The sequence below is a fragment of the Pogoniulus pusillus genome, chromosome 3 (assembly GCF_015220805.1).
Source record: "Pogoniulus pusillus isolate bPogPus1 chromosome 3, bPogPus1.pri, whole genome shotgun sequence".
NCBI classification, from domain to species: Eukaryota; Metazoa; Chordata; class Aves; order Piciformes; family Lybiidae; genus Pogoniulus; species Pogoniulus pusillus.
The window spans coordinates 19,119,800-19,136,163 of NC_087266.1; the positions used below are offsets into that span (position 1 = coordinate 19,119,800).

Below are 16,364 nucleotides of genomic sequence, written 5' to 3' on the forward strand. Positions count from 1 at the left end.
GCCAGAATCTCAACATTAAAAGATGCCAACATTCTGTATTGCACTCTAACACTAATACTGTTACTGTGACACATTCTTTAAGAAGTTGTATTCTCCAGCCTTGCCAAAATAATCATTTTAGAATTAAGCAACATAATTTTTATTGCTGTTTAGAAAGCAGTATTAAAAATTAGTACTGTAAGATTAGGCAACTTCTCTTCCACCTCATGATCAACACTCACTTTATGCCATGCTCAACGTTTTATCTAAACCAGAGGAACTGAAGAGATTAACACTCCACCGACTTCACAAACAGCTACAGAACTGTTTTAGTGTGTGTGGGGGGAAGTAGGTATAGAAATCACTGAAGGATTAGACCACATCTCTAATCCATCTAATCCATAAAACTACAGTCTGCACGGCAACAAGCTCTGACTTCACTTTATGCCAGGAAGCTACTTTAGTCAAGGTACAGAAAGTTAAACGAACAACTCAAGTCTGAACTTTGGCAAGGACCTCTTGAATCCTTTGCACAATGGACAATGTACAAAACATTACTTCCTGTTACACAAACTCAGCAATAAAAACTAGTGTATATATATCAAACTAAGTAAGTACACAAATCACATTTTATAAAATAAAGCTGAACACAACTTACTTGTGATACTGCTGTGTTTTCTGCATTAGTTTCTCTGGGAGACCATCTTCATCATCAAATTGTTCCATTGGTTCTACAACGACAGGTCGAGGTGTTCTGGAAGACATAAGTAAAGCAGAAGTTGTTTTTATATTTTCAGTAAACACTCCAGAAATGCTAACGTACATTATTTTTAATTCCCGACTCTTGTAAATTCTTAAAGCATAGAAGCATCCTAATTAAGAATTAGCTTTGAAAATGTTTTTCTGTACCAAAACCAGATATTCGACCTACAATCTGTAATTTACTTGACACAGTTTTGCTTGCTACAAGTATTTAGAGATTAAAAATAAAAATCTCAAAAATGCCCACAAACAATCACAAAATAATTAGCAAGGAACCACCTTTTTTTCCCCCCCAATCAGTGAGGCAATACAGTGGCCATGATTATACTGGGAAAGCACCAAACAAACCCAAACCAGAGCAATGCAACCTATTCACATTTCCACAGAGTATCAGAAGTTCTTCTGGAAGTTACTCTAAAATTGAAAATATCTTGATTATTAATATTCCATTAGAAAAATGTTTTCTGCTTAAGTTATTTAAAACCTGTTACTTGAACAAAAGTCTCACAAATCAGAACCCTAATTTATGTTTGGAAATACCATTTAGAACTCTCATCATGTGTAGTAATCAGATGCAAGTATTAGCCAATACTGCCAAGAATAGCAGTATAAGGATACTGATCTCTGTAAAAAGCTCTCTCAGCATCAGTCTTTAGAGCATAGTCTATAATAAATACCTTAAAGCAGTAAGAAATTAACTAGAGATACTATTTTCATAACAGCATTATTTGTTGTATTGCACACGTTTATTTCACTTTGCAGATCTTTTCACACAAAAGGGGGGAAAATAATCAATATATTTTAACATGGAGAGCACACACACCAAAAACACTTAGACAAGAAGTGTAAACTAAAAACATTTAAGTCCCGAATCACAGAGCACAACTTGACAACTGTTTCTCCTGCTATCAGCATGGCAATTACTGGCAGTTGTTACTGAAATTCAACAAAATGTGGTGTTAACAAGTTGTGATTTTCAAGTGACAATTTTAAATTTCTACATTAATATTTAAATGTCTAGTTCTGATATATTTAGCCCAAGCAAAACATCTAATTATTAAAGCAGCAGATTCATGCTAATTATCGTTGCAACAGTGTGCATTAGGAACATGTCAGCCATCTAAACAAGATGAAGACCACATGCTTTTCACCTACTCAGGCCAGAGTCAGATGGTCATTTCAATCCAACAAGAATAACAGCCCTCATACACCAGACTCTCTCTCATGTCAAGAAGAGTTTTCATGTAACACTGAACTAGATTACCCTTGTTTGGTTCACCTTGCTTCCATTCAAACAGTAATACCAAGAAAGCTTGAGGGGAAGAATAAATTGCTGGAATCTACTGATACAAGTAAAGACCTACTAGACTGAACTTACTATGTAGCCAGCAGTTCAACAGCACACAAGGTTTACAGGATTATCAAAAGCAAGAGAACTTCCAGACTCTTCCCCCACTTGCAAATCTCCTCTTGAACTTTCTCTTGTTTTATCCTCTGCTGGACCTAACCTTCACAGCATTCATGTCAATAAGCACTGTCATGTGCTTAAACAGTTAAAAATGAAGCAAACAAAACAAGCTGGATACTTTCTGCTATTTTAGCAAGCACAAGTGGCTTATGGAAGATCCAGACAGAACTTAACAAGCACACACAGCCAGTGCAAGAAGGGAAGAAGCTCCCCAGTTTGCTGGCAGCAAGCTTCCACACTGTGGAATCAGACTTCAAGAAAGCATTTGAAAATGTCACTACTGAATGTGTTAAAGTACAGCAGCTCATAATTCTCTTCAGAATAGTACAGAAAGGAGATGCAAGAGAGAAGTGCTGTAACGCACAAACTTGTTCACCTTTGAAACTTTTCCACAGACTGTTGCCACAGTCTTCTACAGAATAGAAGTCTTCATTAAAAAAAAAGTGGCCTTTATTTATGGCCTTTTAAGCCATAAATAAAACTTCTAAGAAAGAAATACATGCAGGAATCGTGAGTTTACAGGAGTATCAGCAATGCAGTTCACTGTTTTGCTAAGCAATAGAGCAATATTACAAGGTCACATTTACTGAGATCAGGAAGAGTGCAACCAATGAAAACACTAGGAAAATTCTTACTGTATGGACAAGGAAAGCAAAAATGTTGCTATCAGAATCTCAAGGAGATTACAAGTCTTAGAAACAATAAGCAGAAAAAGATGCTTTTCCTCACAAAAAAAAACCCACACAACAATCCAGGAATATCTGGGGTATTCACGTAAAACACTACAATTTCTTACCTCACGACCTTTGTAGTTTCAAAAAGACTTGCAGTGGAGTAAAAATTTCAAAAAGAACTAGGAAATATCCACATAAGCAGTTTTATTTCAAATTAGAAATATATACTTGCACAAATTCAAACAAAAGCCTGTGAACTTACGTTGTTAGCAAGAATGCCCCTTCACTACATCTTTCTAGAGCTTTCCGTGCTGGAGGTTTTGCTGCAAACTCTACAAAACCTTTTCCTGTAGCTCTGCCACGATCATCTACTACAACCACTGCTCTTTCCACTGGCCCAAATTGCGAGAATGCTTGTTCCAGCAGCTCATTAGAAACCACGGGTGAAAGGTTCTTGACTGTTAGGGCAGCTCCATGTGTAGCAAATCGAATTCGAAGTGGTCTGCTCTTCAAAATCGTACCATCAAGTTCTGCTTTTGCTATTTCAGCCAGAGTCCTAGATTCCTTTTTAAAGACATAAAAAAATTTAGGTAATTTTCGAAGACAAGAGATATCACTTTCATGTTCCCCCACCCACCTTCTGCAAGAAAATAGCAGCATGGGTTTTTTTAAAACAGCAGGGTCACTGAACTTCCCCCTCCTTCCTCTAAACTAGCAAAAAAAAAAATCCTTCCACCAATTTAAAAAAATGCACATTTGTCATATGATTTACTCTAAAAATAAAATAAATGCATTAAAAACCCTCCAGACGCACAAAATTTTGTTATGCATTACATGACTTATATTCTCATTATGATGGACACACTTTTACTGCTCTAAAAAAGCTTTCAATTCATAGAATCAACCCGAATGGAAAAGACCTCCAAGATGATCCAGTCCAAACTATCATCCAGCCCTACCCATTCAACTAGGCCATGTCACTAAGTGCTTCATCCAGTCTTTTCTTGAATACCTCCAGGGACTGCGACTCCACCACCTCCCTGGGCAGCCTTTTCCAATGGCAAATCACTCTCTCTGTGAGGAACTTCCTACTAATATCAAGCCTATACATCCCCTGGCACAGCTTGAGACTGCATCCCTTTGTTATGACAACTTTAGCTTTTTTCCGTATTTACCTACTCAGTTCTCCACCGCTAGCTCCATGCAGTAGGAATCAACACTTTCAAAGATTACATTACAGGATCTACAGTGCTTAGGAGGTTGTTTTTTAAATAAGTGAAAAAATCGCAGCTGCTCATTACCACTGCTGGTAATGAACTCTAGACGAATGTCCAACCGATTAAATAAACTTCTTGCCTTATGTATTCATTCTTATCACATTTATAGGCTTTATGCACCCACATCCATTAGACAGCCTCCATCAATATCTGCCTTTTTTCTCATTTCAGAGATTTTCACTGAGTTTGGTAATGGCCATTCGTTACATTTAAAAAAAAATAATAATTTCGACCACAGCTGTTTGTTCACAGTTCAACTACGTAAATTATCTTACAAATAACGTGTTCCCTAAAGAAAATGGAAAAGGGAAATTCAGATAAAAACTAATCTATATTACATACAAATTGAGTAATGACATGCAAGTATTTAATACTTCCTCCAGAAAATTGCTATTACAGGCCAGAGAAATCTCGAGGTACAAGATGTATGGCAGAATGCCGCAAGCACTTATCTTTAAAATGACAAAGGCAAAAAATCCTAAACAGTGAAACATACGTAAAAATCGTATCAAAAGACACCCAAAGCATTCTAAAGCTATTCCCACAATATAAATTAGTGCATCCTAGATACAGCAATCATGAAAACTGATCCTGCATATTGACATTTTGAAACAGTATCATCAACTTTTCACAAAGTGATCCTTTTTTGCAAGCTCAATTTAAGCATAGTTGATCGAATTCTGCATTATGTCTAAAAATCTAATCTTATCTGGACACAAGTAATTTAAATCACCCCAAGGCCGATGTCTTTGCAATTCTGGGATGACACGCTCTGCTTTCGCACTCTGTAAGCAGTGGCATTTTCAAAGAACCCGGTTCAGTCTTTTATATTAACTGTTTCCATAATTAATTGGCAGGCTGAAATTTTCTACTGCACGAAGGGTTTTTTATGTAGGCCTTAAGTACGACAAATTCTCCCAGTTAAATAAGTTACTATACAAGTATTGTATGAATAATATCATGCAACTTCAAGTTCCATTCACTACAGAATTACATACTAAACAAGTACCCGAGGCAGCAACACGTAAACGGTAACCGGTGGAGACCTGAAACCAGTGGAGCACCGCGCTGCAAGGTGGGAATCTAAACGCAAGGGGCTTAAACGCCGCTCGCAATGAAGGCCTCTGGTCTGCATGCATGGAGGCACAGAAGGGAGGGGGGGGGAAGAAGAAAACAGCAACGAGAGAAAAGGGTAAGGGGCTGCCTGGGTTTTATTTTACACCCGCTCGACAAGAAAAGGCGGGGAGAGGGGGGGAACAAGGGGACAGAAGTCTCCCGCTTGCAAAGGCAGCCCACGAGTTACGACGCGGCCACAGAGACTCGCGCTACTCCTCACCAGGCGAATGAAGCCGAAGCCGCGATCCCGATTGATGAAGACCTCGCTAGGCTCCCCGTAGCGCTCGAAGAGGCGCTTGAAATCTTCCTCAGTAATATCAGTAGGCAGATTCCCCACGAACAGTCGGCAGCGCTGCGTGTAGCTTTTCTCTCCAGGTTTGAGAAAGCTCTTTATATCGATGGTGAACCCAACCTCCTGTTCCTCATCTCCACCTTCTTTACTCGGTACTAGTGCCATGGCCGCCGATGCCTCACCCTCCGCTTCTAGGCCTCGCAATCCCTTCAGGTTGCCGCCGCCACCCCCGACCATGCCCAACGGCGCTGCCGGGGAGCTATTCTCGATCCGCACTTGCTTCAGGTTCCTATTCGCCGCCATATTTAGACCTCTCTCCTTCCCCGCTCTTATTCCTGGAGAACGCGGAGCTTGGCTAACCAGCCACTACCGCCAACCCGCAGCCAATTCAAAATGGCGCCGCCGCCCACCTCGACGAGTTGTGAGATCCCTACGGAAAGCACCGCCCGCACCGCCCTCCCGGACCCTGCTCCCGCTTGTTGCTGGGCGTGGGGAGAGGTTCGCGCATGCGCCCTCCAGCGCGACCGCGGGGGCACGGCGGGCTCCTGGCGTTTGCGGGCTTGGGCGTTGGTACTCGCTTTCTGCTGCGGTGTACAGGCGCATTTCTCTCAAACCATGAGAGATCGCGTTTTGCGGCTCCTGACAGACGCCTACAAGCAGGCTGCACTGCCTGAGAGGACAACTTGCCCAGAAGCTTCTCTGATGCTTCCTGCCAGTTCGGTTCCTTCAATGCCTGCCCCGCCCCCCTGAGCGGAGAGCAGCTGCAAACACAATCATAGTGGATTAGAGTAGTGGTCTGAGAAGTGTTCACGTTCTGCAAACTCTGCGGCAGTCCGCCCCCAAGCAGAAGAGCCCTTTGCGGAGATGCTGAGGTGCCTGCAAGGGAACAGCCCGGGGGAAGGAACCGCCTAAGCGCTGTAATACGGCGTTGAAGAGGAGCGAGGATCTGCGGACAGCGCAGGAAAAGTTCACAGAGTTAGATGTGGGAGACAAATCTGAGTGGAGAGGTCTTGTTACCTCTGCTGCTCACAGAACAATTTCTTTCAGGGCAGCACCTTTCATTATAAAGATGGTACACTTCATCTGAGAGGTGTCAGGTCAAATGTCTCCTTCCTTCGGGACTGCTTCTTGCATCTAGGACACGTCTCTTGACCGCAACACAGGACTTGTGGTTTTCTGTCCTCGCCTCCTAGACACCCAGCTGCTTCCTCTGATCTGTGTTCTTCAACCAGTAATTAAATTGGCATCGATTTCTCAGACAAAGAGTTCATCAGCCTGCCTGAGGCCTCATAGAAAGTCTGATAATCAGTTCCCGGCTCTTACTACTATAATAGCCTGTGCTTTGGGTGCCTCTCTAGCTTTGCATTATGAAGCAGAATTCCTGAATAATAGAGCAAGGCTTCATGAGAAAATAACTGCATTATTTGTGATGGTAATACAATTCTAGCTCTGAAAACCCCAATCTCGTATTGCTGCTAGTTGCTTAAACTACTGGATGGCATGTACTGTTCTTTTGAAAAACAACATCAAACACGTTATTCAAGAAAAAGTTGATTTGCAACAGGCATGAATCCATTACTCAGAGATTTCCTTGTCCATTGGGGAATATTTTTAGTTCTAATCCCTTTTCCCTATTTCTGGGCTTGTACCAGGATCTGGAGAAAACACAAGTTCCCAGGCAGCATGAATTGTTTCATCAGTCCACCTGTTCCTGAGGCAGACTCAGGGACATTGATCTGAACTCAGATTTAAACTTCTGAAAACCAGGAAATTCAGATGATAAGTGAATGGCAACTATTCAAAGCAAAGGCAGCAAGTCAGGCAGTGTTGGAACATGAAGAAGGTATTAAAGTAGTAGTATGGGATCGCTAAAGCTTAATCACCTTCCCTGACCAAAAAGGTACAGTTTGTAGTATATTTAGGACTTAATAACAAGAGTTAAGACAAAAAAAGAATCAACTTACAGCAAACTAATAGCTTTTTAAAACTAGTAAGCATGTAAAGGTAGTAAAATACATATTAGAAATAATGTGACTACAGATTGCACAGAGTGAAAGCTCAGCAAATGGAAAAAGTTAGTTCTGTAGTGGTCTACTTGTTAAGTTATTGCCCATGCTGTGTAATAAAATTGCCAGAGTTTTCAGACACAGCTTTTCAAGTCAGGCCAGTAATAAAATCTACAACCACTACGTGCTACAGAAAAAATCAATAGAAGGAGCAGCAGTGTTTACAAATGTCATACTATTCTTAACTTTACTTAGCTGTAGTAATGTCTCAATAGTAAATGATAATCCAGTAAAATAGATCGATAAAATTCCAACTCTCATAAACATGCAAATTATTGATATATCTAAATATATCTCTATCTATCTATTTAACATGCTCATGCATCCATAGCATACCTTCACTAGTCAGACCTGGGGTATAACCACAATGCTCATACTTGCATTGGTTCTAAACTTTGTCGAGCTGGAGCTATTTGCACATGACTTAAAGTCAAACATGTCAGTGTGGTATTCAAAAAGAGCTTGATACCTGCTATGCTGAATCACTTCCTGACCTTCATTTACAATATAGTTCAGATTTTATTTGTTCACCAGAAAGACACCAGAGGTGTCCTACCCAACTGCCCCAGGTTTTCGTGGATTGCCACTGATACCAGTCAACAACAATGTGTTTTGAAAGGAGACAAAATGGATCCCTTGAAATCATGTCCCTTCTGTTACAAACATTCACTTAAATTTTTATGACTTACTAATTGAAACTTGTGTCACAGAAGGACTTCTGCTAGATGGCTCCAGCCAATCTCCATAAGTTTGGTATTATTATATTTAATGCTTTGAATGCAGTTGAACTACATGAAAGTAATTTCAACAGAGTGGGGGGAATAAGAGTTAATGATCACGTAATAATTTATTTTCACTCTGCACTTCTTGAAGATTTTTTTAAAGCCCAAATTTACTCATATTGTCACTCAAAAAAAGCCACAGCAAACACCAATTTTGTACTAGCAAAGTTTGATTTGGCCTGGAATTAAAAAGACCTCAAAAAGGTACAACTTCTTGTATCAGTGCCTTTAAACATATTACCGAACTCTTTTCCAACTCATGGAGCCTAGTAGAAACAAGGGAAAGTAGGAAATTCTGTACTGAAAAGGTACAGAATGCAATAGCCAATGGTTGATGCCCTCAGGTTGGGATCCTGTTCAGAAGTGCAAAGCCAGGGCACATCTGACACACTTGGAAGCTGCTGCTGCTATTCATCTCTTTGCCATGAAAGACAATATTTGCTTGCAGTATTACTCATGGCAAGATCAGGACAAATTCATCTTAGGGTAGATTTTGGTCTCTATTACTCAGCTTTTCTTACAAAGTTAAACTGTGTAGCTGTCATACCTGTGCCAGAAAACCTGATGGTATAAACATAGCAGTGTAGAGAAAAAGGTGCTTAATGCAATGTGAAGAAGCAATGATACATGTTTGTAATTATGTGAGGATGACCTCATTATGCTATTCGAAGTCGTTACAAGCTAATGTCATTGCAGTGCCACCTGGTGGCAAATACTGGAATTACAACTAGAAATGGAACAATCGAGTGACAACTAAAGATGGAAAACCTACAATAAAACTATCTCAGAATGGTTTGCATTGGAAGGGACCTCAACGATAATGCCTCTCTGGTCTCCAGTGGATCTGATATTTTTAAACATGATGAGCAAGCCTCCTTACTCTGATCTCCTCAATATTAGCATAATTCGACAAGATACATTAATTTACATGGAGATAAATGTGTATGAATCACATTTTTAAAACAATCTGTAAGACCTGACATAATATGGTTAATATTCACCTACACGGAAGCCTCTTAGTAGATTTTTTAAATGTGAATGAAAAGAAGTACTTCAGAATCATCCAAGTGTGAGAAGTTGGTACTCAAGCAACATTGATCTCAAGGAACCAAGGATTGAAAATATCAGAAAATACCTAATTTTTTGTGAAAGTGTGCAGCACAGATGGATATTTAGGATTGACAAAAGTTGCCTAGGTTTTCCAAAATGCTTACAATATGCTTCAGTTTCAGTATTTTCCAGCATAGTGTCTTTTGCCTATTCTGTAGAAGAATTACAGTTAAACCATTAGTTTGTCTCTAAACAATCATTCAGTGTACTGTCAGCACATCAGGCAGTTGAGCTTCCTGCCAGACAGTCCCTGGAATTAGGTTAGGAAGAAGAGACAGTTTACGTGGAAAGGTTAAAGTGACTGGCAAAACCCCAGAAGGGCTGACCTCCTAGCCCTGACAGCAAGCAGGGCCACAGAAATGTTGCATTCAGACCTATTGTTCTGAGCAGTTTAACACAAACTGGAGTATTTGCAATTTGCCACCAAGTCAGGACATTAGCTCAACCAAAACACCTCACAGGCCCCTGAGGCCTTCCTGTTTGCACTTCCTATTGGGAATATTTGTCTTTCTCTGGCCTCAGGAAGCCTCTGCATCCCTCTGAAATCCTACTGTGGCACATGATATGCAAGCAAACTTTAAACCATCTTTGATGCTCAAACCCTGATGTGAGCTGATGAAAACTGTACTACCAAATCACAGAACCACCTGTTACTCTTCATCCCATACTTTGCATACCATGAAAAAGATCCACCACCAGTCTGTCAATGATTATAGCCTCCACAGGGCACCTACCATCCACACACTAAGGTAATGGAAGAAATCTTAGCAGTGAGATCACTCAAAATCAAATTGTATCAATTGATACAGTACTAGGTAATTAAAAATACTAACCCCCACATCCATCAGGTATTTTCTTCCTTAGTACTTGTGAAACCACTTCTGATGCAAGCAGAATTTGTTGTTGGGATCACATGAGTAGGGCAAGAGCACTATGAAGATTAATTGGCTGTCAACTGTTGAGGATGAACCCTGCTAATTAGCACAAATCCTGATGCAGAGCTAACACCTCTCCTTTGCTCCAGGGTGAATTTATGTACAAGTGGTAATCAGGTGTTGACCTACCACATCTGGAGCATGGATTCAGAGTAGAAGAGGGCTGTGGCATCACACTAAAAAAGTGTAATAAACAGCTGTTGGACCAAGACAATTATAAGAGTATCATAGTAAATACGTAAAACTTGTAACAGCTGGAAGCATGGGACAGGCTGAAAATGCTAATACTATCCATTTCTCAATAACTAGATAAACAGGAGACATGCCTGGCTATTACACCATTGATTTGGAGGGAATGAGATTCCAAGCAGTGACAATCTTAGTTTCTTTTCATGGAGACTTTTTTTGGTCATAGTGAGCCATTCTTTTCAGCAATTCTCTGTTGCCCTGATGATTTTGAGCAAGAGATCTCACTGCATTACCTAGTAGGAAAGATCCAGGAGTTTGAATCATCTCCCTATGAACTGCTTCCCTAATTCAAGTAATGGATTCATAGTCTGCACACGTGGTGAACAAGTGACTGAGCTAGTCTAACAGGCACCAAAACAAACAGGGGAGTAAACATTCTCTTCCTTCCTTTACTGCTTCTCCTTTGCTTTCCTCTCACCCTTGACCACAGTGTCCCTTCTCCTTGTGCTGGCTTGCATGTTCAGCAGACACTTTCGTGATCCAGTTAGCTCACTAACCAACAGAAAACTTGATGCCTTTCTACTGAATTAATTTCCTGTTGGGTTAATGAATTGAATCAGAAAAAAAAGGAGCCTGGCAATGCACCTCACCCAACACAAAGGTGAACAGTGTCTAAGTAGCCAACAGCAAGGAGAAGGTGAAGTGACAAAAGAGTTGATGTGCTGCAGTGTCACCATTACGGCATTTTTACCTTTTGTCATACGTCATTTTAATGGAGCAGTGGAGGCTGAAGCCTGGATGGCTTTGCTGCTGAAGAAGGAGTGTATCCTGCCAGAACTGGGGACAACCATGCCTTGTTAACACCTGGAAAGAAGGACAATGTGATCAGGTGAAGAAACAATTCTGGAAAACTACCCATTCAAGAGAGATGTTGAAATACTGGAACATGTCCAGAGAAGGGTGACGAAGGTGGTGAGAGGCCTGGAACACAGCCCTATAAGGAGAGGCTGAGGGAGCTGGGGGTGTTTTGTCTGGAGGAGGCTTAGGGGTGACCTCATTGCTGTCTACAACTACCTGAAGGGAGGCTGTAGCCAGGTGGGGGTTGGTCTCTTCTCCCAGGCAACCACCACCAAAAGAAGGGGACACAGTCTCAAGTTGTGCCAGGGGAAGTATAGGCTGGATGTTAGGAGGAAGTTCTTCCCAGAGAGAGTGATTTGCCATTGGAATGGGCTGCCCAGGGAGGTGGTGGAGTCACCGTTCCTGGAGGTGTTGAAGAAAAGCCTGGATGAGGCACTTAGTGCCATGGTCTAGTTGATTGGCTAGGGCTGGGTGCTAGGTTGGACTGGATGATCTTGGAGGTGTCTTCCAATCTGGGTGATTCTATTCTAGTCTAGTCTAGTCTAGTCTAGTCTAGTCCAGTCTATAGCTAGGAGTACCTTTGTTTATGACTTCTTTGTAGTGATGCTTTTTTGAATTTAAGGACAATGAAGAAAATATTTTTTGGTACAAAAAATATTTGGCAACAATGCTGTATTTCATAATAATGACTGATGTTATCTAAAACAGTTGCAGGGTTCCAAACGTGTAAAAGATAAAGAATTCCAGTTGAGACTAGAATACTGCATCCAGCTCCAGTGTCTTCAACACAGGAAGGACAAGGACCTGATGGAGCAGGTGCAGAGAAGGCCCATGAAAATGTTCAGGGGTTGGAACACCTCTTCTACAAGGACAGACTGAGGAAGGTGGTCTTGTTCAGCCTGCAGAAAAGAAGGCTCCAGGGAGACCTAATAGCAGCCTTTCTATACCTGAAGGGGGCCTGCAAGAAGGGTGGAAAGGGACTGTTAGAAAGGCCTGTAAGCGATAGGATGAGGGGCAATGATTTTAAATTAGAGAAGAGTAGATTTAGATTGGACATTAGGAGGAAGTTCTTTACCATGAGGCTAGTGGAACCCTGGAACAAGTTGCCCAGGAAGGTAGTCCATCTTTGGAGATACTCAAGATGAGGCTCGACAGCATGCTGGGCAACCTGATCTAATGGAGAATGTTACTGCTCACTGCTGGGTATTTGGACTAGATGACCTTTGGAGGTCCCTTCCAACCCAAACCATTCTGATTTTATATAGAGCCTTGGCCTCTGAAAGTCCATTGATAGGAAATACTGTTCACACAATCCTGCAAAAGCTCCAACATCTAGAATGTTCTAGATTGTGATACATCTCGAATCACATAAGAGAATATAGAGAATGCTTGTAAGTAGTTCTTTATAAGTAATTGCAGATGTCTTTAAGTATTTACTACATATATCATTGTCTTCTACAGGGTTGCATAACTAAGCACTTGTTGCATCTGGTTGCCTAAACATGCACCCATTATAAATAAAATGACCGAGAAATTTTTGGTAGATCTTGTTTTTCATGCAAACCTATTAGAATGACAGCATTCAGAAGAGCAAATATTTAACTTTGTCTCTAAAGCAGGTATTATCATTGTGAAATACATAAGCAGAAGAGTTAGTGCTATACAAATCAGACATTCTCTAAGCATCTTACTAAAAGCAGTTAAATAATGCTTTTAACTCATAAACCCGGTAATGAAATGTACAGATGCCTATAAAATGACTTCTCCGTATTCAGCCATTGTGGAAGAGATGAAAGAATTTACCTACTCTGTGAAAGGCTTTTAACAGAATAAAAGTCTAAAGAGCCAGTACAGAAAGAACTGTCTTTTAAAATCATTGAGGTATGACTAACTTTATGACCAGCAGGATGTGGCAGATGGACAGTGGTTGGTTGTCCTTTGCTCCAATGATCTCTCTTACAATCTGTAGGAAAACATACTTCTTGCATTCAATTATTTGTGTCTTCTTTGCTTCAGCTAATTACTTATGTAACTTTTCTTACATTATTCATCTTTGTACAATAATTTCTTCGTCTGATTTTTTTTTTGTTCATATTCAGGCATAAGAATATTTCTCTGTGAATTGAAATACTCTTTCACAACACCACTGGGGCTTACAGTGTTCTGTAGTCTGAGCAATTTAAGAACTCTTGCAATATACAGTGACTATGATGTGGACAAATATGAGATGTTTCTCTGTGGTCTTTAGGATTGAAGTTTGTGTATGACAAGAGAAGAAGGTTAAATTAAAATTAGGAAATATGTGAACTCAGTTTTCAATAGTTTATCTAATACTTTAGCCTAAACTTCTCTGATTTCACCGTATCTGTCAGTCACTCTTACAGCTAGACAAGAAATAGCATTTCTAATCTCAGCATTTTCTACAGGTCAAAATATTTTACCATCCTGAAAATTTTGCTTAATCAGAAGTATGAAATGATGAAAAAATTAGGTGAATCAAAGCATTGTTTTAATATTTTGCTTCAATTTTATTTATATGTAAGGCAAGATGTGGTTTGTGTATAGTGCAGCACACAGGAATTCAGGAACTGCTTCAACAGAGAAACCTCAAAGCCTATCTAGTTCACCATAGTATCTTTGACAGGTAGTTGATGCCAAATGTTTAAGGGAGAAGTGTTGAACTGTCTAGGAAGTAGGCAGCAGTCTGAGAAGCTGTTTAGGAAGTAGGCAGCCTATGTACAATTCTAATTTTTAAAAAATGAACAAAAATAATGCAAGATGTGTAATCTCAAAGTTGCTAAGCTAGAATTCATGTGAGAAAATTATGTTTCATTTCACGTTATATACTATGGCATTAGGCTGTTTTCAAGTTGCTACAGTTGCTATTCAATATTTGTTAATTCAGGTGTATGTCTAAAAATTTTACTGCACATAAATCAGATTCTAAATACTTTACATATTTTTATTAATTTTGCAAAATTCTGAGATTCTAAGTCTTGAGAGTGTGGCTGTAGCCAGCAGCACCACTTGTGATGGTTTGCAGAGCCTCTGCTCCATTCTTTCTCCTGACATTTCTTACTGTCCCCATCTTATTTCTTACTGCAGTTTTTTTTTTTTAACCTTATTCAGCCCCATATGAATGGGACGAGGGAACTAATTCAGCTAAAAGAATAGAGGGAGAGAGAGAAGAGGAGCAAGTGAAGGGTTGTTTAAACAAGTGTCAATATCTAATAAACATGGTATCACTTTCTATCCTAATCTCAAACATTAACTGTTAGAAGCTTGATCTTGCCTGCAGGAAGGGAAGGAAAACTGGCCAGGCTAGCGTGCTGGATAAAGGCTAACCATATAAAGCTCAGTAAGGACAACTGCGGGGTCCTGCATCTGGGGAGGAATAACAACAGGCACCAGTAGAGGCTGGGAACTGCCCTGCCACAAAGCAGTTCCATGGAGCAATGTGCCCTTGTGGCCAAGAAAGCCAAAAGCATCCTGGGGTGCCTCACGAAAAATGTGTCCAGCAGGTCTAGGGAGGTTCTTCTTCCCCTCTGCTCTGCCCTGCTTAGGCCACACCTGGAATACTGTGTCCAGTTTTGGGCTTCCCAGTTCACGAGAGACAAGGATCTGCTGGACAGAGTCCAGTGGAAAGCCACGAGGATGACTGGGGAACTTCAGCATCTCCCCTATGAAGACAAACTGAGAAACCTGGCAGGCACTGTTTAGTCTGAGAAGAGATCTCATTGATGTCTATAAATATCTGAAGGGTGGGTGTCAAGTGGATGTGGCCAATCTCTTTTCAGTGGTCAGCAGCAATAAGACAAAGAGCAATGGCTACAAACTGGAACATAGAAGGTTTCATCTCAACATGACGAGAAACTTCTTCACATTGAGGGGAACAGGCTCCCCAGAGAAGTCTCCTCTGGAGACTTTCAAAACCTTCCTGGATGCATTCCTGTGTGGACTACCCTCGGTAGGTAGCCTTTTGGCAGGGTGGTTGGACTTGATGATCTCTGAAGGTCCCTTCCAACCTCTAATGTTCTGTGATTCTGTGGTTCCTTGAATGAAGATATTTGGAATTTGGAGGTACCCGTCTGTATGAGGATGACAAACAGTCTTTTCCTGTAACAATACAGCCTGAGGAATTTGAGGAAGAAGCCTAACAGATCCTGCTGCAGTTTAAAATTTTTGTACCTCTGTGTCAGCTGTCTCTCTGCTAAGTCTTGCCAGTTTTCTCCAGTATACTGCTCATCAAACTGGTTTGGAGTTAAACCAATAGGCTGAACTGGAGTATATGAGACATGGGCACACATTTCTTGCTCCTAGCCTTTTTGGGGATTAAGGTAAAGTTAACTTGACAAGGAGTTAGCTCATCTACCAGACAAGCAGTGAGAAATGTGATGCACTGAATTGTGATAGTAAAATTAACCATGAACTTTTACCATAGTGAAAACATTAAATGTTATTGTCCATGTAATAGTTCAATATGATCTATTTTACTTCTTTTCAGACTAGAAAAAAAGGCCACAGGCTCCCCAGTTAATCTCTCAAACAAATTTTAATCCCCAAATAAATTAAAGGGCGGTTTGGCTCATTCAACAAACAAGTACAATAAACTGTTCTACATGACTGCAGGTCAGGCAGCCTTGAAGTGATAGCTTGGTCTCAAAGAAAACCTCTTGCACTTAAAGATAGCCCTTCTGTAGCCAGCTGGCTTCCGCTGAGACTCCACCTAAGCCTAGTAGCAGGGAACTGTTGCCCTGAGCACTGCCCCGCATCAGTGAACTGATTCGTTACAGGCAGAATAAGCTGCTCCCACAAGTCCTCATGGTGCTACTTAGACTGTATGACAATTACTGCAA

The 16,364-nt window shown here is 40.7% G+C and overlaps 1 protein-coding gene across 4 annotated transcripts in view; it reads right to left on the reverse strand.

Annotated features, from left to right (window-relative positions):
- The window catches only part of PSPC1 (paraspeckle component 1), a 60,624-nt gene extending 54,550 nt beyond the window's left edge, over positions 1-6,074 (reverse strand). For 2 of the 4 annotated variants that reach the window (XR_010308474.1, XM_064171510.1), the window contains exons 1-3: positions 5,497-6,073; positions 3,146-3,447; positions 638-733 (exon numbers count right to left, since the gene is read on the reverse strand). Coding sequence is in view for 2 of the 4 variants with exons in the window: in XM_064171510.1 (XP_064027580.1) it covers positions 638-733; positions 3,146-3,447; positions 5,497-5,871 (773 nt within the window). In the remaining 2 variants the exon portion in view is untranslated. Of the gene's footprint in view, positions 1-637; positions 734-3,145; positions 3,448-5,496 lie in introns of all 4 variants that reach the window. The other 2 variants (XR_010308473.1, XM_064171492.1) reach the window with 2 other exon arrangements.
- Between the last annotated feature and the right edge of the window lie 10,290 nt (positions 6,075-16,364).